The following is a 22588-nucleotide window of genomic DNA, read 5'->3' on the forward strand; positions in this document are numbered from 1 at the left end:
TTCTTACTCTCTCATAGAATAGCAACCCCTTTGCTTTGTTATTCTGCATTCTCATTTCATCTCATTGTCTATTGTCATTGTTGTTGTAGTAATGCGAGCATATATCTATGTGAGTGTGTATGTGTTTGGCAGCCACCAGACGAATAACTTAATGATCGTAGATCCTTCTAGCATTGTCTAAGAATGTTCTGGCGTTGCCAGAATATTGTAGTGCTACCAGAATGTTCTCGTATTGCCACACCGTCATATATAAAAGCGCTCGCATGCTGCTAACGAGGCAGTCTTAATTAAAGCGTCAAACGAATAACTTCAGTGTGAACGAATCGTAAAGTGTGAAGTCATAGTAAATAAATTGTAGATTGTCGTTATTTAAAAGAACTGTGTTTTAATTGTCCGGTAATTAAAAACGCCTAAATATAAAAAACGTAACAATATCACCGTTCACACCGTGTTGAGATGTTTTAGTTTGACAGTTACCATTGAAACTAGAAATTCACATTTACTCAAAATTCACATATATGCAACGTATGTTCAAATTTAATTTAAGTTATTTAAGTTATTTTCACATGTCCATGTTCTTTAAAGCCTTTGTTTATTCCTTTTTTCTATGAAATTTATTTCAATATTTTGAAAAGGGTATCTTATTCGGGGTATATTCCAATTAGGTGGGTTCACATTTTAAAATTGACGTGTTTTTGAGGAGAAGTTGTGTTTTGGACTTGATTTTTTATATGGGGAAAACGACTCGTTTTGAAATGCTTATAAAGGGAAAACATTTCAAACCCCAAAACATTCTTGGTGAGAACGCCATGTTAGTGTTCTAGCGACTGCCAGTCACTGTGTTTTACTAATTAAGAATTGTAGTTTTAAAATCATTGACTTTGTGTTTCGGGGTTTCCCTACAGGGTGTTGATGTCAGTTTATCGAACAATATTGCCACCTTATTCGAAGTGTTATAATATGTGGCAGCACTAAATTAACAATAAAAAAAGTGAATTGACAAGGCGTACAGAATTACAGAGTTCAAGAAGTGAATTAACAATAGTTCGTTTGGAATTATTCGCTACAAGGCCATATTATCTTTATTTATAAATTTTTTAAAACAAGGAGCAAGTAGTTAGAGAACAAACAATATGGAAGATTGGGGTATGCATACATAGATATGATGACAAATGGCCAAAGGAATTTATGAACTATTCCCCTTCTCACAATAGCAAATATGTGACCATGTGCTCTTCCTGGCAATGGTCGAAATCATTCAACATTTTTTTTATTAACCTTGTGTGTGACATATTCAGAAATATTTAATTTTCCTTTGAAAGAATTATGTTGTTTGATTGGTTATTATGCAAACATTGTCTTTTTGTTGATAATGGTCTAAGACGAACGCGACTTGTCACTAATATTGTTTTCATATTTGTGTGTTTCTAGAAAGTGCTGCAGACAAGCCTATAGTTATACCTGACAAAATAAATAAGTGGGCTGGCGAAGACGAAGAAGATGATATCAAGGTACGTGAGAAATTTTGAAGTTCTACCAAAGCCAATTTGCCAATTTTGGGTTCTGTTGATTAGTCTTTGTTTAAAATTTTGGTTGATGGCGTTGCATTCGACCATATTGACACGTGTATGCTTTTGCGACATAATGCTGTGTGAGGGTGCATACAAAAACAATTGTTACTTTTTTTTAGTGCAAACTTGTAGTTAGTATAGAAAGTGGTATCCAACAAGTTTTGTTATAATAATATTAATTTTTTAATATTTCTATGCTTATAGGACAGCTGGGAAGATGAGGAGGAGAAAAAGGATGAGGAAAAGGTTCAAGAAACACCAAAAGAGCCAGTGAAAGTAAAACCAAACAAAGCTTTGAAAGCTAAATTGGAAGAACAAGCGGTATGTATGATAATATGTTGTAACAATGAATTCACTGAAAAAGTATTCGGAAAAAAGACTCGAAAAACTGTTCAAAAATGAATGCAGTGTCCCCCTAAAGCCCATTTTCAAGGAAAGCAGTCATTCGATTACAAGACAATATGGGTATTTTCTAAAATTTCGCTATACCGAACTCCCAGTTCCATATCTGAGTATATTTTTATGCGATTTTCCTAAAATTTTGGGTCTAATGTTCTTTACATCCTCACAGCCACAAAACAATTTTAAGAAATAACTCCATAATGCAAATTTGTATACACATTTGATTTCTTGCAAGTCCAGAAGACAAGTTTTAAAGAATTCCAAAACAATTTGCAAAAGAATTCGCAGTTCGACAAAAGGAATTGTCAAAAAAAAAAAATAAATAATAATAATAAATAAATAAATTCTCCACATAAAAGAAGAAAAAGTGAGCAAAACTTCGAGTCCATAAACACCAAATACTAGTGTTGAGTTGAAAATCTGAAATCGCTCCTTGCTTTTATACGCAATTCTTCAAAGTAGAGAAAATAAAAATATTGGACTGCAAAGTTTTCCAATTTTTTCTCTTTTTTTTTTGCAAAAATTTAACATTTTCGGTAATGCATTCCTTGCAAATATATGGATTTTTATCATTATGTTTTCAAATTGGGATTCATAACTATATTTTTGATTATATTACTTTCTAGCGACTGGCAGAAGAGGAAGAAGCCAAACGGATAGCCAATATGACTCCAGAAGAAAAAATTGCTGAAAAATTACGTTTACAAAAAATTCAAGAAGAATCCGATTTAAGAAGTGCTTTAGAAACATTTGGTGTTCAAGATGTTGGAACTGGTTTAGATTCTTTCAATCCTCAGACTCAAGCTGAATTTAAAGAATTTGGAGCGGCGCTTAGTTGGAAATTGTCACAATTTAAAGAGTCGCCACATTACCCGCATTTCATTGAAGATTTAGTACGAAGTATATGTGCTACTTGTAAGTACCAACTTAGCAATACAAACAGAAAAATGCAAATACTTTATAATCACAAATTTTGTTAACCTTTTCAGTACCTCTTGCTGAAGTGAAAAAAGTGAAAATGGCTGTAGAAGCTTTGCATAGTGAAAAAGTAAAAATGGAAAAACAAAGTGCTAAGAAGTCAAGTGGCAAAGGCAAGGGTATCACTATTAAAGCTGAAAACGATGTAAGTAAACGTTTTTGTACTTTTTTATATATACTAAAATCAATGAGAAATGGGTGCGAAACGAGCTTTTTGTTGCAAATTTCGCAATTTCAATGCATACCTATGACAATTTAATCTGAGTATTCTCATGCAAAAAACAAAATAAAACTTTGAGTGATTGAAAATTGGCCATCCACAGTATATTCCCAAAGAAAAGAAAAAAAAAGATGAATTGCGTGAGACATTAAGAAAATCAAAGCAACCAACCCACATATGCATAAATGGCACTTTAAAAAATTACTAAAAACGCATACCAAAAAAACGGTTCCAAAAAAAAAAAAAAAAACATACCAAAAAAACGGTTCCACAAAAACAAACCAAAAACGCATATAAAAAAACGGTTCAAAAAAAAACTCATACCAAACAAACGTGTGACATTTTTAATTATCTGATGAGCAATATGTAAAACATAGTATTTTCTGTATTTTATAAATTTACCTTTTCTTTTTCTTGCAGGATATTGAAGTTTACAACAAATATGGCGATGATTACAATGACTACGATGATTTCATGTAAATTCTAATCAATCTCCAATCATTTCTTCAGTTCTGATACCCCCCTTAATTTTTAAAATAATCGCAAGATGGTTGAGTCCTACAAATAATCCTCATCAGCGAATATAATTTGTTATGGTGTTCATGAGTTTCTCCAAGAAAATTTTAGCACACAGGAATTTTTAACTTGACGTTAAAAGCCATTATTAACACACGACGATAAATGGTCTTCTTTTGTTAAATTTACATACATTTTATTTTTGAAGATCTAATATACATATTTACCGTATAATTATTTTTAAAATGAACAAGGAAGAAAAAAACAAAAACAAAGAAAAAATAAATGAAATAGTCACAGAAGGGGTTAAAAACAAAACGACGATTTGTAAATCGAATCATCATGTACATAAGCAGTTATGCAATCATATGCATACACTAAAAAACATCATTTATTTTTTTCATGTTGATTATTTATGTAACAGTCAAATTGAAGGATTATTATATATACATACATATATTTAATTTTTGCTTTTATGTGAATTATTTTATTTTTTCTTGTATAAATAATATATATTTAATAGTAAAACATAATTTACAAAGGAGCAAAAAATGTCATTGATTTTGTATTGGTTTATGTATTCTAGTGTAATGTAAGTATGTGCTAAACGTTTGGTTTCCACAGCGAAACTTGGAAAATAAAAAGTGAATATAAAAATCTAGTTTGAAAAAATCAACATTTGTCTTTTGAAATTGTGGGAAACCCCATATATCGATTAAAATTTCATGGTTATTGAAACTAGATTAGTAAATATATTCGGATATGTTTTTGATTTTCCATCAAATAGAGTTCACCTTCCGCTTTGATTCCCCCCCCCCCCCCCCCCCATAAAAAAAATTTGGTTGTGTGTTAAGAAAAGCCAAAAATTTAAAAATACTTCATGTTTTAAAATAAATGAATAATCATACACTGACTGCTTTACTTTCGAATTGATCGAATTCGAGTGACTGCTTTACACCCATATTCGGATATCCACTTCAATTTCACTTCCACTATTCACGTCAAAACCACGAACGTGAAAATTTGGTGTCCTCAATTCCAAGTTCTTTTTTGAACTTTTCTGTAACCAGCTGGTTGCACAAATCACCCAAAAAATCACTAAGGCGAAAATCAAAATAAATGGAATCAATAGACTTATTTTAATTTACTATTTGTTTCTTTAATAAAAATTACATATTTTTAATAAAATTCGTGAATTAAATATAAAACATTTTAAATTTTTACGCGAGTATTTTTTTTAAACGGAAATACATCCATCTTGGACATAATTCAACTTTCACCAAGACTTTTGCAAGTGAATTGATTTCACGAAACTTCCGGTGGAAGTGAATTGTAGGACACCAAAATCGTAGAATTGATTCACACTCACCTGGACGTGAATTTGCGAACATGGGCATTAGTTTCGAATTGGTCTTCGTACGATTTACACGAACAGGGCCTTCAACCTTTCGATTTTCTGCCACATTAAGGCTGTTAGGTTTAAACGTATATTATAGGGTGCATACGTTGTGTCACTGAACGAATGTTTAGCCAATTATAAAGTTCGAAATTTGAGCTATGTGAGGCAATTCAAAATATGATCGTATTTTGTTTTGCTGAAATAAGACTGCATTATTTTTGGAAATTTATTAAAGTACCAGTCGGTGTAGTTATCATAACTTCCCCCTCGCGGTTGTTTTGCAAATTAACTTTTCGTCCTCAGATGGGAAAACTATTCACATGATTTTTATTTTTGATGGAAGCACTAACTGTATTAGATCTTCTCTTTTTGTCAGAACGATCCATAGACATTTAAAAGTATAAAATGTTTTATTTCATAATTCTTTTTCTTATTACATTTTAAAATGTAAATGTTCTAAAGTAAAAATTATTTATTTTATAATGAGACACAGTCCTCTTAGTATGGCTTAACTTTATGCGATTTAGATTTTTTAGCCTTTAATTTGTTGGCTCCAGATTCTGAAGCATTACCATCAATGTTTTCCTGGGGAGACCACAAAGTTATAATACTGCCTTCTCCAGCTGTTAATAATACATTCGATTTCGTATCGTAGAGACTTTCACGTACAATTTGTTTATTGCCATCGAAATTTGCATAGGGAGAGAGTTTTTTATTTTGATAAATTAGAGACCTCATTATTTCTCTGCAAATGAACAAATTAATGTTTAAAGAGAATAACATTAAATTTAGGCATTATTCGATTGTTCATACCCTTTGTTAAGATTAGATCCAGTCAGTAGAAGTATATTACTGTCAGACGTGTTATGGGCATTTATTAAATTACAATTGGCTGGCGTAGATCTTTTTATTGATTCGGTTATTTGATCTCTATTAAATTCAGATATTAAATCGCCTTCTTCCGATTCGTAAACTTTAAAATCATTTGTATGGGTTATACAAGATATTATGTCTTTATTATAAACATTTTTATGCCTGAAAAAAAAACGAGATATAAGGAATAATATATGAGAAAATAAAATATACATATACGTTTAAAGGTTCTCTTAAATTAATTTTAATAGTTATGTACATATATTTTGTCTAAAATTGAGGAATGACCACTTATGAGAAGTTAATTTTAATGTGATAATATCGATATATTATGGCATTAATATTAGCACCAAGAAAATTGTCCTCTGTTGGGATCTATCCATTTTTAACAATTTGACATTTTCCTATTTTGGTTTTGTCATCATATTAATCTACTTGCTATTCATTTCCTTTGCTTACCAATTAATTTTATGTACACTACTTTCTGTATTAATAGTTATTTGCAAGGCATCTTCCTCCGTGGCTTCCCTTAAATCAAAGGTATTTATTAAACCATCTGTAGATCCAGAAGCCAAACTATCCGGATTTTGAGGATGAAAACGCAGTGTAGTTACATCTTCTTGATGGCAATCGAAATAATCACCCATTGGCTTCCGTTCACGTATATCGTAGAAATTTAAGTACACATTGCTATGGACCTCTTCGGTGCCCGTACACAATAATCGACTATTGGCATTTCGATCGAATGATGCAATACATTTAGGTGCATTAGGTTGCTGTCCATCTTCTGGATTACGCTCAAATCGTGTCTGTTCCTTTTGTGTGCGAAGATCGAATAGACGAACAATGCCATTGGTTGTTCCAACCAGTAATGTATTAGGAGTTTCATCCAAGAAACGAACACCACAAATCTTTATCTCTTTTTGTGGTATATTCTGTGAAGGTATTTGTACAAATTGTTGCAAACCTCTTTCGGAACTTATATCAAATAAATGCACCGACGTATCAGTTAAACCAGCAGCTATGCGTGTAAGAGCACTATAAAACGAAAGATTGTTTCGTGGTGAGAAACTTTAAATGTAGGAGTGGACACTTACTCGTCTTTATCTAAACTTAATACATATTCCTTCTTTAGTGACAAAGCTGTCTCATCAAATAGTCTATATTTATGGCCATAACTCTGCTCCAATTCGAAAGCTGTACATGTATCGTTATCTTCAAGAATTTCTTCGGATTCATCTTCTTCACTACTTGGTAGTGGTACATTGTCATCTGTGTATGAAACAAAGTAATATTAAATTAATAAAATACTAAAAATCATAAATATTTGTTTCGTACCGCAAGACATTTTACTAAACAAAACGTTTGAACAAACAAAACTCCAAATGAAAACATAAGTAGTTTGAAAACAACAACCAACACGTGCAGGAATTTAATAGTGGTGGGGTGTGATATCGATAACAAGTTTAAGAACTAGAAGAAACACAATCACATGGGAAATAATGCCAATTTTAAACGAAGCTAAAAAGTGTCAACTTTTTGGTTAAATAAATTTTGATTCGGAGAGCCAACCAAGTTCGTTTGTTCTAGTTTCTCGGTGGTAAATGAGACAGAGTTACCAGTGATTCATACATTTTTCCTTCGCCACGTTGCAAATATAGAATGTATTTTAATAATTACAACAAATAAAAAGAAATTACACTTGTTAATTTGTACACAAAAACATCAAATAAAATATAAGCAGACACAAAACAGTGCATGATATTTCCTGCATGTTTTGCGTTCGTTCGTCAATAGTCGTCATACAAAAATGCAATTTTTACAACTCTCTAGAAATTTTATATAATAACATTCGGTAACCCTGATTTGACTTCCCATGATTTCAATTGACTTGGCAACCCTCTTCGTCATAATCACATGTTATCGACTATCGATAACTGTAAACTTTTCAAAAACTGTCCCTGTGATCTCTATTAAAAGCAGACTTCTGCAAAATTAGAACATATATGCGCCAAATTATTTTGTGTTTGTAATAAATTTTAAGTTATAACAAATCCGAGTCATGTCTTTCTTTGGTGCGAATAATTCGCTGGGTGCGACAAGTACGCCGGCTAAACGTGAGTTTTCATTTCGTTGTTAAGTGTTTACCTAGTCGCGTAGTGTGCATAGAAAGGGAAAAGTAATACTTTCATTGGAATTTTCAGCCTCTGGTTTGTTTTCTTCATTTGGAACAGGAGGAACTGCAGCAACAACCGGTACGGCGTTTGGGTCGACAGCACCAACATTTGGTACCGGAGGTTTTGGACAGACTGCTGCCACATCTGCTCCTACGTTGGGAGGATTTGGTGGTTTCGGATCTACCAACACAAGTACAACCACAGCACCCACATTAGGTGGCTTTGGTGCGTTTGGTGCTAGCAATACGGCAACGTCGGCTGCGCCAAGTTTGTTTGGTACTGGAACGGCTACTTCAACCGGTTTCGGAGGATTTGGAACAGCAACGGCCACCTCACAAGCTCCAGCTTTCGGAGGTTTCGGAACTACATCTACTAGTAATGTGGCAGGTGGATTTGGAGGTTTTGGAGCAGCATCCACTACATCGACAGCTCCAGCTTTTGGAGGGTTCGGGACTCAACAAAATACCACAGGTGGTTTTGGATCATTTGGAACAGGTAAGTTAACGGATTTTGTTTTGTATCTATATATAGCTTTGTTTTCCTTACCCGTTTAGCATTTGGAAAGCCAGCTACTAATACCACCGTAACACCAGGGTTTGGAGGTTTCGGTGGTAACACTGGTTTTATGATGGGTCAACAGCAACAACAACCTCCACCTATATCAGCAGATGAGGCTTTCGCTCAATCAATTTTCAATGTATCCATTTATGGCGATGAACGTGATACTATTATAGCCAAATGGAATTATTTACAAGCAATGTGGGGTATTGGAAAGTCATTTTATTCTCAAACCGCAGCCCCCGTTGAAATAACCCCACAAAATTATTTGTGCCGATTCAAAGCAATGGGCTACAGTCGACTACCTGGCAAAGACAACAAAGTCGGTTTAGTGGGTTTATGTTTCAATAAGACATTATCTGAAGTCAAAGGGCAACAACATCAAATTATAACCACTTTGAATGGTATTTTTGGCAATAGGCCAAATTTGCAAACTCACGTTGAGTCAAGTAAAGAAAATGAGGAAAAGAAGTGTCAACTTGTCATTTATGTTGAGGAAAGATCACAATTAGCCCCCAACGATACAAAACGCATATTGGCAACCGACTTGGCAAACTATCTTAGCCAGGCCAATGTAAAAAATCAATTAAATAATATGGGCGTTACAGATGTTTTAGCTCTAGTCCTTCCTGACGAAGATCAACTCAAAGAATATCTGGAAAATCCCCCGAAAGGTGTAGATCCTCGTATGTGGCGTCAAGCGAAATTAGACAATCCAGATCCCTCGAAGTTTATACCGGTGCCTATGATAGGTTTCAATGATCTGAAATGGCGTATAAAATGTCAAGAGAACGAAACAGAAACCCACAATTTGTATTTACAGAAAGTTGAAAATGATTTATCAGAATTGAGACAAAGACATACTGCAGCAACTGCTAAGATAATGGAATATAAGAGAAAATTGGCTGAATTAAGTCATAAAATTTTAAAGGTATTTGTCACAAATAGCATGAAATAATTGCCAGTTTCATTATATATTATATTCTTTTAGATAATTGTAAAACAGGAATGTACACGAAAGGTTGGTTTAGCATTAACACCCGAAGAAGAAGCATTGCGTTCAAAATTAGAAAATATGCAAGCTCTAATATCGGCTCCCACACAATTCAAAGGTCGTCTTAGTGAACTTCTCTCTCAAATGCGCATGCAACGGAATCAGTATGCCTTAACCGGTGGCAGTGAATATACAATTGACAAAGATTGTGAAGAAGAAATGAAATCATTCTTGAGTATGCAGCAAAAGGCAATGGAAGTCCTTACTGACACTGTAACGAAGGATCTAAAGGCCCTACAGATTATTATCGATGGCATGCCAGAATTAATAAGAGCTTAATGGACACATCCATTTGATTAGGTAATAGTTTGTTTTGTCTTAAGTTATTTTACATGGAGTTTTGATTGATTACCATCGAGCAGAAATAAACAATGGGAGGCATAAATCGCACCACGATCAATTTTGTTCTCAATAAATTATTGCATTTATTTCTTCAAACACTATATGAAATCCATTTCAATGAAATTTTCTATAAAAATTCCATTTCAATTAAAATTTTCTATGAAAATTTGATTTCAATGAAATTTTCTATGAAAATTCCATTTCAATGAAATTTTTGATGAAAATTCCATTTCAATGAACATTTTTACAAAAATTCCATTGCAATGAAATTTTGTATGAAAATTCCATTGCAATGAAATTTTGTGTGAAACTTCCATTGCAATGAAATTTTCTATGAAAATTTCATTCCTTTTAAAATTTTTCTATGAAAATTCGATTTCAATGAAAATTTTGACAAAAATTCCATTGCAATGAAATTTTGTATGAAAATTCCATTGCAATGAAATTTTGTATGAAACTTCCATTTCAATGAAATTTTCTAAGAACATTCAATTTCAATGACATTTTCTATGAAAATTCGATTTTAATGAAATTTTCTATCAAAATTCTATTTCAATGTAATTTTCTATGAAAATTCTATTTCAATGAAATTTTTTATGAAAATACCATTTCAATGAAATTTTTGACAAAAATTCCATTGCAATGAAATTTTGTATGAAAATTCCATTCCAATGAAATTTTCTCTGAAAATTGAAATGGAAATTGTATGAAAATTCCATTTCAATGAAATTTTCTCCGAAAATTCCATTCCAATGAAATTTTCTCTGAAAATTCCATTTCAATGAAATTTTCTATGAAAAGTCCATTTCAATGAAATTTTCTGTGAAAATTCCATTTCAATGAAATTTTCTATGAAAATTCCATTTCAACGAAAGATTCTATGAAAATTTCGTTTCAATGAACTTTTCTATGAAAATTACATTTCATTTAAAATTTTCTATGAAAATTCGATTTCAAGAAATTTTCTATGAAAATTCTATTTCAATTAAACTTGTCTATGAAAATTTCATTCCAATTAAACTTTTCTGTGAAAATTCCATTTTAAAGAACTTTTTTTTTTTTGAAGCATAGCAGGTCCTGGATTTTAAAACTTACATAGGCAGGAAGTGGATATCCCTTGGTCCCTTTTAATTTTTCCACTGTTATTACTTAACTTTGATAACAAATATTACCCATGAGATTTTATATTAAAAGCAGAGAAAGTAGACATTCATTATACCCCCATAAAAGGGTGAATTAGGTGTGGACTCTGAATAAAACTATAGACTTGTATTTCCTTGTGACATCTCAAATTGCTTTTTCATGCACACATCATATCACCTAACTTTGAACTTGTCTCTTTGTCTTTGCAACACGAAATCTTAAGAGCAGTAGACAATGTAAGGAAAGATAGAAACAGGTTCACATCCCCATACATATAATCACAGAGCTAGCTGGTGTCATTACATCTAGTTTTGTAATTTTGTACAACAAAGCTGTTGTTCATTCGATGTCAATAAACTCTTCAGATGAAAAAATGATCGACTGAAACAACTATTTACACACAATTAGTTTTATAATCAAATTGAACTCATTACACACATAAGCTATGGAGGGGGCATTACATTTAACTTGGGAGGGGACAAAAAAGACACGACCGAAACAAATCAAAAAGAAAAAACAGGTTGCAGACAGTATGCACCTACGACGTTTTAACACAAATAATACTCTTGTTGCTTCCCTTACACTGCTGACATGCAGCGTCTGCAAGTCTATCTTGGAAGTTTAGTTGCAACTTTTCTGTTACATTAACATGAATATTATTGAGATTTACTGGCCATTGTACAAGTGTCTATGTATGTCTCTGTGCTTCCACGCAACATTAAGGAAAACTTTTCTAGCAATTGAAGGTGGTATTTCATATTCTCCACTATAGGCTTGAGTGGGTATACTAACTTGGACATGCAGTTTGTTGCGCATCGAAATATTGATCCGAGAGCCCATATATTTTCAGCCGATATTGCTTTGTCTGATCGTTCATCTGTGCACATGCTAAAATCACACAACGTTTCGCAAATTCTAATACAAAATTTACGGCATATAAATAATCATTCCCCCAATTTTTTGCAACTTATTGGAAGTGTTTTTTTCATCCGATACGCTTGAAATTATAAAATTTATGGCATTAAATTATGTCATTAAATATCAATAATAAATAATCATTTCATCAATTTCGAACACATTATTGGAAATTTTCCCCTAATAATCTTAAGAGATATTTCCTAAAATTCGTGAAAAGGTCCTTAGTGGTGAGTTGACATAGCATATCTCATTGTGGAGTTCATGCCCCTTCGATTTAATTTTTATTTGGCTACTTCCAACCAGCACGATATGTATATAATTTTCCATAGTCATGTTGAATGAGCCCCTTTTCCTTCTGTGACCCTAACTAATACGTACTCTAGGATTTTGTTGTTGACAAGGTCTCTATTACAGCATTTTGATCCCACTTAGTTTGCTAGATACATTTTAATGACTGATAAGAAGAGAACGCCTCCTACGCCTTTAAACCTACAAGTCGCTTATTCAATCATTATCTGATCCATTCATTGCAATTTTGTTATTGCTTTGCCACACTTTCTCCCGTTCAGTCCCTCCTCCATATTTACGAAAGTGAATATAATTTTGGAAGCTTTAGTGCCTAGTTTTCAATGTTGTTCGATGTTGATAATTCATACCAATTGCAGGGAAAACAACAACAAAAATTATCAACAAAGAACCTTAAACTGATATAGAACTTTTTCTATGTTATCTTCTAGATGTTTTGGTCTATATTCTTTCCCAATACATATATCCCTTATTTTAACCATTTTCTCCGTTATACTTGCTATGCAGCGAAACTAAAATTCGGCTCGACCGAATTCTCGCCATCTTTCTCTTACTCATAAAATATGGACTATGGAAAAATCTCTGAAAGAAATTGAAAACAGGTTAATTTTTCCAAGCATACATGTTTTCTCAGCTTTCAGTTGCATTGCTTCTTACAATATGCAGTTTTTCCCAAAGCCCACGATGAATGATAATGGCGATGGTGGGGCATGTGTCTTTTGTCCCGTATATTTGACAGAGACTTCCGAGCTTCCGTTAAAACACAAAACCCGCTATAACATAGTGGTTTTTTGATATAAATGCAACTGTGACTTATATCAAGATCTATTTTAGTAGTAGCCAGTGGTGATGCAAGTGGATTACATAAAAATACACAAAACAAAATTGAGAGTGAAAATAGATTATACAAGGATATAATTTCGACTACCAAAAAGAGTCAGTAAAAATGTTTTGCAAAGTGTTAATAGTGAGTGTGAATAAAAACAATAAAATCTATGGATATTTCTTTATAGAAAATTCTTTTAATATTTATTTATGCTAAAGGTATTCCTTGTGCTGTATGTTTCTATACTGGAGGGTTCTCCACCTCCTACAGGCCGCTTTAAAAATCCTCCGGCATCCAATCATAATGATTTATCATCTCATATCATTACTATTGAGCGTTTAGAGGCCCTTCTAAGGAGAGCAAGTGAAATTTTCAAACCTCATCTGGAAGAACGGCATATGCATGATTTACCCTCATCGGAAAGTCAACAAGTAGCTGTACCTTTGGAATTTATGCAACCCCCTAGTCAACCGTATAATTTCTACCTACCACTTTTCGATTATGATCAGAACATCGAAGACACTCATACCAAGTTGGATGATAAAAATCGTCATTTGGAAAAAATTACCCCTCCACCGAAACCCAAAGATGGTAGTGGTAAAGTTGCAAACAATTTTTATGAAATGAAACCAAGAAAGTCACCAAAAAAATTCAATGCCGATAACAAACTTATCAATATTAAATGGTACAATAATTACGAAAAACAATTGACCTCTCCACATACTAAGCAAGCGGTTAATATACCTAAAGATGAATATTTGATAAATGATGAACGTAATCGTATTAATTTTGATGATTCGTTTTTTGGTGTCGATATGAAAGTACCCGATAGAAATAATAAACTGGAGAAATCAAATAATAATGATTCAATGGATAAACAAAATTATGATTATTTTAATCAAGGAGAAGAGGATTTAATAGCTGCAGCTACGTTTCAAATCCCTTTGATACGAAGTTTTACAGCATCATCAAGGAGAATATAAATAACCCTAAGCAATGATTTAAGTCAATAGTTTAATAGAAGTAGATTACATCCAAATATGTAGTTTTTTAATATAATATATAAATATATTTGTGTATATTTTTAGTACAAAAAGTCTATTTTTTTATTTACATTAACATGATATGGCAAAAACACAAAAAATCGCATCTGAGAACAAAAAACCAAAACAAAAGACAATTCATTTCTATTACATTATTTAGATAAAAAATAGACCATTAATAAGCTGCTACTGCTCCACTCTTTACTTCCTCGCCAGTTAAACCTTTCCTAACCACTTTTTCAATATCATCCAATAATCCAGAAGCTCCAAAACGAAATAGGGAGGGTTGTAACCATTTCATGCCCAATGTTTCTTTAACTAATGTCATCCAAGTAATAGCCTCACGTACAGTTCGTACACCGCCGGCTGGTTTGAGACCAACTACCTGTCCGGTTTTCCTTAGAAAATCTTGTATGGCCCATATCATGACTAGACCAACAGGAATTGTTGCATTTACCGACTCCTTGCCGGTGGAAGTCTTAATGAAATCAGCACCAGCCATCATGCAAACCATAGATGCCTTGTAAACCTGTAAAAATACAAATACTTAACATAAATCTTTATGTAAAGTAGAGATTGTTAACTTCTAACATACATAAAAAAATCCAACTAACATGACAAAATTGCTATACAATTTTTAACTAAAGAGTACAAGATGGCCTTGTTTATAGGATTTCAAATATTCAAGTCCCCTTAGGGCTCTACTGAAAATGTATTATCCCATATTTGAATATCATATTGGTCACTTTCTCTATAAATTTTTATTGGGCTTTTTAAAGCACAACTAATCCATCTTAATTCGTATATATTTTCTTGTACACAAAGTAGTATTGAGACGTTCTCCTCAGATATTTTTAAAACTCACATTTTCCATTGATCCTAATTCTCCTATGGCTAAAATTGTCTTTAAATGAGCTCGATCGCCGCATGCCTTTCTCATTTCACAAACTTCATCGTATAGTTTCCTCCATTGTTCGGTCAAAGCCAATTGACGATTTATAACAATATCAATTTCCCGGGCACCTGATTCAATGGCGTATGTTATCTCTTCCAATCTTGTTTTCAAGCCATACTGGCCCGTGGGAAAGCCTGTGGCCACTGCCGCAATAGGAACATCATTTACACATTTCAATTGCTCAAAACAGCGGCGAGCATCAGCCACTCTAGCTGGATAGACACACACGGCTCCAGTATGAATGTGCTTTTGTAAATTTGTATCTATTTTAGTTTCCAGCAAATGCAATGGAAATGGAAAAGCGGCTCTATGGCAAAGACGTCTCACGTTGGCTTCTGTATCATCCCCGGCTAATGTCGTAAGATCAGTGAGTGTTAAGGCTTTTAAAGCCCAAACTACTTCGTTGAATCCACTAACTTTGCCCCGATCTGATATTTCTTTGGAAATTTCTTCCAATTGCCTCAAAGATATGGTTATATTCAAGAACTCATTGTCTATATCGAGAGAAAAATAGAAATGTAACAAGGATTTTACTATGAGTTTTTGAAACTTACCAAATGGAATTATCTGATTCACTTTCATTTTGTATGTCCGGTCTTTTGCAATTAATTAAAAAATTAAAGAATGTGCACGATCTTCTGATAAACTAAAATAAATCAATCGTGATCTTATCACTAATTAAATATACTTAAAAATAGACGTATGATGGACTTTATGTGTCAAAAGTTATACTGTGCTCAATGAAAAGGTCATTGAGGAGTTCAACTAGTTAAAAATTTCAAGTCCTCGAATACATAAACATACATTTTATGTAAAGCCTGACATAACATGGATGCAATGATCAAAGGAATCAATTCGATAAAACATACGTTTAAAACATGCGTATACGATATCGTAATTTTGTAAATAGCCCCTGCCAGCATTTCAAAGTTCCATTTCATGTCCACAGACTAGTAAGGGACACTACAACAATCGACAACTGTGATTGGGGAAACGTATCAAAAAGTACGAAATGTGCATAAAAGTATTTTGTCCTCACTTTTACAAGAGCCATTTTATAATTTGTAAAACACCAAGTGTAACTACTTTCTTATAATTTATTAACAAAAAGGAAATTAAAGTGCTAAAATCAGTTATTGCGCTTAAAATTGTGTCTTACAGACTAAGTTTTTCCGGACGGAATGTCTGTGTTTGTTAAGAATCTTATACTACGTTCGCACTAGACACGAAATCCTCCTAGATCTCAGTAGATTTGCAATAGGCAAATATAAGCTGGATTTCAACAAAATCTCTTTCAAAATCCCTTGCCTTGTACAACTGTGGTTTTAGTACTACAAATGCGCTTTTTGCAACCCTGCCCCAATTTTCCTTGTAGATGAAACTGTGTGTGCGTGTACACATACTGGTTTGGGTTTGTATTGATATATTTACAAACAGCTGTTAAATTCTCATATCTACGAAATCTTGTTATTTTGCCAGTCCGAACACTTGGAATTGATTGATCCCATAAACATGCATTGATGAACAATTTTCGATTTTCCAAATGGAATAAAGTGATAGTTTTTCAGATATTTTTATAGACACGCTGCATCCATCAAGAATAAACACTGATATACGCTGGAGCATCAACCGAATGTAGCATAATTGCAACTTATAAATCCACATAATTTCTTTTTTAAAAGTTAGTACTATGTTTCTTTTCGAGGCTTTTCGAGTTGAAATTTTCGCGGTTACTTTATTAAAACAGTTCAATATCCCTGCCAGCATTTCAAAGATCCATTTCATCCTCATCGCTACCACAGACTCGTAAATGTCACTACAAGAATCGCAAACTGTCATGGGAGAAGCATATCAAAAAGTACAAAATGTACATGAAAGTATTTTGCCATCACTACTGTTAGAATAGCCATTTCATATTTTGTGAAACGCCAGGCGCAACGAAAACCGAATATAGTACTCACCTTAAGGCATTATGTTCTATATGTGTTTTTATTCATATAAATGTTGTTCCTGGAATAATTTATACATTTTTATTCGAATTAATAAACATCTAACAATCTATTTTACCTACAATGATTCTTTTACAACTATCTTAAAATTCACTTTTTCTAATAGTTTGAAGGGGCTCTTATTGGCGTCGTTCCAAATTTATCTTAAAAGGCACCTACTAATTGGACTCATGCGATACTTTTTTGTAGTAACTTGGCGTGGTACAATTTCTCAATAGTGACGGCTCTTTTGCGACGAGTTTTGGATATCGTATACGACTGTTTTGGACGTGGTTGGATTCTCACAAGTGCCGCCAAATTAAAACAATGTTGACAGGGGCTAGTAAAAAGTTTCTGTTTCATTAAATAACAAGATATAACATGTTATTATTCAACTCCAATATTAAGTATTGAAACATCATGCTATATTGTCATTAAAAACTATTGGAAACATCAAAAGAGGAAATTTTTGTCTACAAGCTTATTGTATTTGACGCCACGGAAAGAAATGTTTCGCTTACCGCTTACCGCCTATCGCTATGGTTATAATTATTTACTTCATAGTGAAATATCGAAAAACTCAAAAAATAAATGTTTTCGCATTTCGATTTTTGTTCTATTTTATTTGTTATCGATAAAAAATTCCTTGGCTTTAACCTACTAGAAATCGGTTGTACTTTTATCGACAGTAAAATATCGAAATGTTTTCGCATTTGGCGAAATAGAAATTAGAGATTAATTTTCGTTGGTGCTTTCATTGGTATTAACTGAGAAAAAAACAAGCATAAACTTTTCTATTTTCGCTAATTATCCGGAAAGTGTCACATCGAAAAAAATGTAAGTTTATGAAACGAACAGGTTTTTGGCAATTTTCACCCTTGAATTTTGTGAACTTTGTAAAACTGGCTCACGATGTTTATTTCCATTGATATTGTGCGCTTCCCTCCAATTCCATTAATATTTTCGATCCCCACAGGAGACAAACACGAAAAAATGAGGTACAAGAAGAAATGCTCATGAAATTAATGAAGAAGCATCCTGATATGGCAAAAGGAGCCGGCGGCAAAGAAATGAAGGAAACTTATGATGTTTTATGGGAACAATTTGCGCATAAATTAAATGCTCATGGTCCGCCCACAAAAGACGGTTATAATTGGAGAAGGGTAAATTTGATAACATAAATCTATGCGTAAATTAATCTACTAATCCATGTTTTATTCCCATGTAGTCCTGGTTCGACGGCATAAGATACATTCGGAAAAAAATAAAGTATGTACATGAGAAAAGTTCAGGCAGCTCCTGTTGTAGGGTCCACTTGAATGGTGTGGAACAGGAAATAGCAAAACTGTGTGGGTTATATGAGGAATTAGAGAACCAAAATGGTGTCGATGACAGCCAATGGAGTATTTTTATTGAGGAAGAAAATGATGGTGAACAAGCTGCAAAGCGCCTATGTATCAGCTCCGATCAGAATGATGGAGATATTTATATAATGAGTGAAGACTCTCTACAAGATGATGATTTAGCACAACCATTCCCTTTAAAGATAACAGAGAATAATAGTACAAAAACTATCCAAGAAGACAATTCAACTGATAAACAAAACAATCAATATAAGAAAATTACTGTAAATCTATGTTTGGATCGTATAGATAGAAATTTGGTCAGCCTTTGCAAACTACAAGAAGAGCTGAATAATGAACGAAAACGTCACAACAAAGTAATGGAAGAGTTAACGCGCGAAAGCAACATGATAAAAATGCGAAAATTGGAATTGCAAGAATTACAATTTAAACGAGAACAGGAAAGACTTCAACATAAAAAGGGAAAATAGACGAATGTTGTAAATTAGAATAAGTAATATAAGTTTTAATTTAGAATGAGGACCATTTTTATCAATAAAAAAAAAATATTTTTTTCACTTGCATATAATTGGTTTTCCCATGGAGTTTCAGTTGAGAATTAAAATTGGAGATGTACATATTATACAACTCCATTTTGGTATGACGATATTTTCTTAAATTTTTGTATTTTGGTATGTTCTATTCCAATATGATAATGCTTCGAACATGAAAGCTGTTCTTAAAATATATAAAATTTCATCTTACAAGCCTCGAAGTATAATTGTGTTTATGTAACCAGTTTTGTCTAGGACATTTGAACTCTGGCCATTTAAGATAAAATTTCGCTGGTGATAACAAAGTTCACTATTAAGATTTTAGATATTACGATTTTCTAAAATTTTAATAATCACACTTTACTTCCATTCCCATTTAGGGTTAATTGTGCCTGCATCATAATACGGTATGTATGTATATTAACGTAAATTTTCTTTTATTTCGTTTAACAATTATCTATTTTATAGAGACAAAAATTTAGCTAAATATATTCAAAAATAAAAATCAGCAAGTTAAAATGGAACATAATTGAATACTAAGAAGGATCTGCCATATTGTAGAATTTCAAGATAAGCATCCAACAAATGGAATTTGCTGTTAATAAAAAAAAAAAAATAATAATAAAACAATTGTCGGTCTATAAACAATAGATTGAATTTAAAGTTTCGATTTATAGCTAACAACTGTGTGTAATTCTACGTTCATACTCATCGCTTCATTTTACTTTTGAATTTACCCTTTTGTTTGAAAGTAAAAATTTATCGTACACTGTGACCGTTGCAAAAAAGGGATTGTATAACATGCACGGTGTGTTTATAAAATTTTTTTGGAAAAAACCATTCACATTTTTACATATTTTCTAACCCACCGCATCGATTATTTGAGATACAGGCATTCGATCTGGGATGTCGAAATTAATAAAAACAATGCTTTTGAATACAAATATAGCATCAATGTTGTTTCAATATAGACCATCCTTCTGTATTGTATAAATAATATATGAACTGATATTAGACTTCGTGAATCTAAAATTTTGAACTATTTTAAGTACTGAAGCAATTCGGTAATTTTTAGAAATTAAAATGTCTACAATTTGCCTTTCATGTAGGGAAAAAAATCTTTGCTAGAGCTTTAACGATGTTTGGCCCACTGTTCCCAGTATTCCTTCTTTTGCATTTCGTATAAACGAGAAATTGTACGATCAAAGGCAAACATTTCCTCTTCGCCCGTAAATACACTGGCCGATGTGTCAGTCTGCAAACAAAGAAAATAAAGAATCATAAAATATTGTTTCCATGGGTGGCAAATTACTTTTAGAAAACAAAACCTACATCTCCAAGTTTTAAGTCATCCATTAACATACGTTGTTCATCGGCTAGATCTTTGGGTTTATCGGTAAAGCTAAACAACTGATCCAAAGGAACTTCAGCAGATATCACAACTCTTACACGATTATCATATAGGGTATCGATAAGAGTAATAAATCGTCGCATTTGGGATTTTAAGAGTAATGTTAATTGAGGTACATCATGGATTAGAACCGTATGGAAAAATTGACCAATTTGTATGTAATCACTACCACCCAAGGGCTGTAAAAAATTTTATAAAAAGGGGTTTTTATGACGAAACCGTAATTCTTTGTATTGTAATTCTTACCCTGTTACATAGTTCTTCAAAATTACTATCCAAAACTTGGCCGCATGTTCTTTGGAAAGTTAAATCACGACCAAAATGTGTTATTGTCCTTGGTCGAATTATGTCATTCTCTTGTGAGCATAAAATCTTAAACATTCGTTCCATTTGGGATTTGGCATCGGTTTTTGTAGTTCTAGAAATCAAAACAAGAATCAATTCCAATATTAAAAGATTTGATTTTCAAAAATATTTACACAAAATAATTTGTATCTCCCGATTGAGCAATTCTTCTATAATCGACTCCACTATCCATGGCTGCTACATTGCAACGATTCAAAAGCACTCCAATGAAGGGTATAAAATTACTTCGTTGTAAGCCATTTTTATACAAATCGTTTGGATGACGATTACTCGTGGCTATACAAACAATGCCCTCATTAAAGAGATGGGTAAAAAGACTCTTTAAAATCATTGCATCGGCAATGTCGGTGACCTGAAATTCATCGAAACATATCAGCCATGATTCGTTAGCTATCATTTCAGCAACTGGTAGTGTAGGATCAAAAGGTAGAGGTTTCTCCGAGTTGAAAGCGCGATCTTGAGGTCCTCTTTCTTGTTTCACTTTGTGTATGAGACCATGTACTTTGGACATAAATGAATTGAAATGGACACGTTGCTTTTTGGGGATCTGAAATAATGAAATGGATTTTATTAATCATTTAAGTAACAGTTGTGTGCGTATATTGATTACATCGTCACAGCAACTGTAGAACATATCCATTAAGGTTGTTTTTCCACCACCCACACTGCCGTATATATACATTCCCTTTGGAGCCGTTGTGTTTAGAAGTTCAATTTTAGGAGCACTTTGTTCTTTCTTCATAAATCTGCCAAAAAAACCACCACCACTTGAAGTTTCGACTCTCACAGGTTTAGGTTGATAATTTTTCAAGGTGTTGTATAAATCCTCCAGTTCCTGAGTTGTTTTCTTCTGAACTTTATCCGGTAAGAGTTCTTTCGATTCAATTCGTTGTTCATATGCCTGCATGGGCGTTAAGAAACGCCTGCTCAACTGTTGAGGACTACATAGCGCCGACGATAACAACAGAATCTGCTGTTGGGAATCCACCAAACGGACCAGAACTTTGGGGGATAACATCTTTTATTTACGGTCTTATGTAAGTCGTTTATTTGCGTTCCAGCAGAATTGAGGCGGCCAATGCAATATAATTTTCAAAATTTGTCAACTAATTTCAACTAACATATTACATAAATTCGCGGGGCTATGAACGCAGTAGTTGTTTTGTTTTACACGTCTGTTTTCAAGAACGAGGCAGCCAGGTCTTTCGTCTTCGACCGTGAAAATAATAAATTTTGGCAACGATTCTTCTTCCTTCTAGTACGTAAACAAACACAGCTGTTAACTTTTAGTACTCATGCGATTTGCAAACACATGGCATAGCAAAAGTATCAGGTAATGACATTTCTACAATGTCTATGAAAGCATTTGTGAATTTCTCTTATATAAATTGTTTTCCTTGGCCAAAAGTCGACAAAGTCGTTTTGTCCTTATAGTTAAGTGATTCAACTTAAAAATGGATATCTTTACATGAAAGAAAATTTTGTTAGGCTAGGGTCAATTCTGAAAAATTCTTAAAAAACCCGAAAAAACGAATTCAAATTGGACTCGGAATCAACACGAAAATCATTAGCGTACAAAATCTTTGGAACCGGGCATGCTTTTTTCAGTGCATGCAAGAAAAAATTAAGAATATAAAGTTTTTAA

At 33.0% G+C, this 22588-nt stretch overlaps 7 protein-coding genes across 8 annotated transcripts; 4 read left to right on the plus strand and 3 right to left on the minus strand.

Moving 5' to 3' along the window:
* The first annotated feature begins 986 nt into the window (after positions 1 to 986).
* Positions 987 to 4239, plus strand: eIF3j (eukaryotic translation initiation factor 3 subunit j). Its single transcript, XM_075310441.1, has 6 exons — positions 987 to 1146; positions 1432 to 1511; positions 1776 to 1892; positions 2600 to 2888; positions 2963 to 3096; positions 3592 to 4239. Exons 1-6 carry the CDS (start codon positions 1134 to 1136, stop codon positions 3649 to 3651), a joined length of 693 nt encoding a protein of 230 aa, XP_075166556.1. The 5' UTR covers positions 987 to 1133; the 3' UTR covers positions 3652 to 4239.
* Positions 4240 to 5477: 1238 nt separating this feature from the next.
* Positions 5478 to 7557, minus strand: LOC142240419 (WD repeat-containing protein 89). The gene is made up of 5 exons (XM_075312129.1): positions 7298 to 7557; positions 7057 to 7231; positions 6419 to 6997; positions 5900 to 6121; positions 5478 to 5831 (listed from the first exon to the last, which is right to left on the minus strand). The coding sequence occupies exons 1-5, from the start codon at positions 7305 to 7307 to the stop codon at positions 5585 to 5587; spliced, it is 1233 nt and encodes a 410-aa protein (XP_075168244.1). The 5' UTR covers positions 7308 to 7557; the 3' UTR covers positions 5478 to 5584.
* Positions 7558 to 7890: 333 nt separating this feature from the next.
* Positions 7891 to 10164, plus strand: Nup54 (nuclear pore complex protein Nup54). Of its 2 annotated transcripts, none has more exons than XM_075310818.1 (4): positions 7891 to 8076; positions 8194 to 8631; positions 8691 to 9625; positions 9686 to 10164. In XM_075310818.1, exons 1-4 carry the CDS (start codon positions 8022 to 8024, stop codon positions 10025 to 10027), a joined length of 1770 nt encoding a protein of 589 aa, XP_075166933.1. In that variant the 5' UTR covers positions 7891 to 8021; the 3' UTR covers positions 10028 to 10164. The 2 variants fall into 2 exon arrangements, with proteins under 2 accessions (XP_075166933.1, XP_075166932.1); XM_075310817.1 differs by having other exon boundaries at positions 7892 to 8076; positions 8164 to 8631.
* Positions 10165 to 13068: 2904 nt separating this feature from the next.
* Positions 13069 to 14379, plus strand: LOC142238847 (uncharacterized). Its single transcript, XM_075310574.1, has 2 exons — positions 13069 to 13424; positions 13502 to 14379. The coding sequence occupies exons 1-2, from the start codon at positions 13404 to 13406 to the stop codon at positions 14264 to 14266; spliced, it is 786 nt and encodes a 261-aa protein (XP_075166689.1). The 5' UTR covers positions 13069 to 13403; the 3' UTR covers positions 14267 to 14379.
* Dera (deoxyribose-phosphate aldolase) lies at positions 14327 to 15993 on the minus strand. Its single transcript, XM_075310573.1, has 3 exons — positions 15836 to 15993; positions 15192 to 15775; positions 14327 to 14855 (listed from the first exon to the last, which is right to left on the minus strand). Exons 1-3 carry the CDS (start codon positions 15861 to 15863, stop codon positions 14502 to 14504), a joined length of 966 nt encoding a protein of 321 aa, XP_075166688.1. The 5' UTR covers positions 15864 to 15993; the 3' UTR covers positions 14327 to 14501.
* Positions 15994 to 17943: 1950 nt separating this feature from the next.
* On the plus strand, positions 17944 to 19201 carry LOC142237980 (uncharacterized). The gene is made up of 3 exons (XM_075309464.1): positions 17944 to 18106; positions 18246 to 18432; positions 18498 to 19201. Coding segments are annotated over exons 1-3 (795 nt in total). The 5' UTR covers positions 17944 to 18104; the 3' UTR covers positions 19104 to 19201.
* Positions 19202 to 19578: 377 nt separating this feature from the next.
* Positions 19579 to 22185, minus strand: LOC142237981 (putative ATPase N2B). The gene is made up of 5 exons (XM_075309465.1): positions 21554 to 22185; positions 21057 to 21490; positions 20824 to 20995; positions 20499 to 20756; positions 19579 to 20421 (listed from the first exon to the last, which is right to left on the minus strand). Exons 1-5 carry the CDS (start codon positions 21959 to 21961, stop codon positions 20299 to 20301), a joined length of 1395 nt encoding a protein of 464 aa, XP_075165580.1. The 5' UTR covers positions 21962 to 22185; the 3' UTR covers positions 19579 to 20298.
* Positions 22186 to 22588: the final 403 nt, after the last annotated feature.

This window comes from Haematobia irritans, chromosome 5, assembly GCF_050003625.1.
Source record: "Haematobia irritans isolate KBUSLIRL chromosome 5, ASM5000362v1, whole genome shotgun sequence".
Lineage (NCBI taxonomy): Eukaryota > Metazoa > Arthropoda > Insecta > Diptera > Muscidae > Haematobia > Haematobia irritans.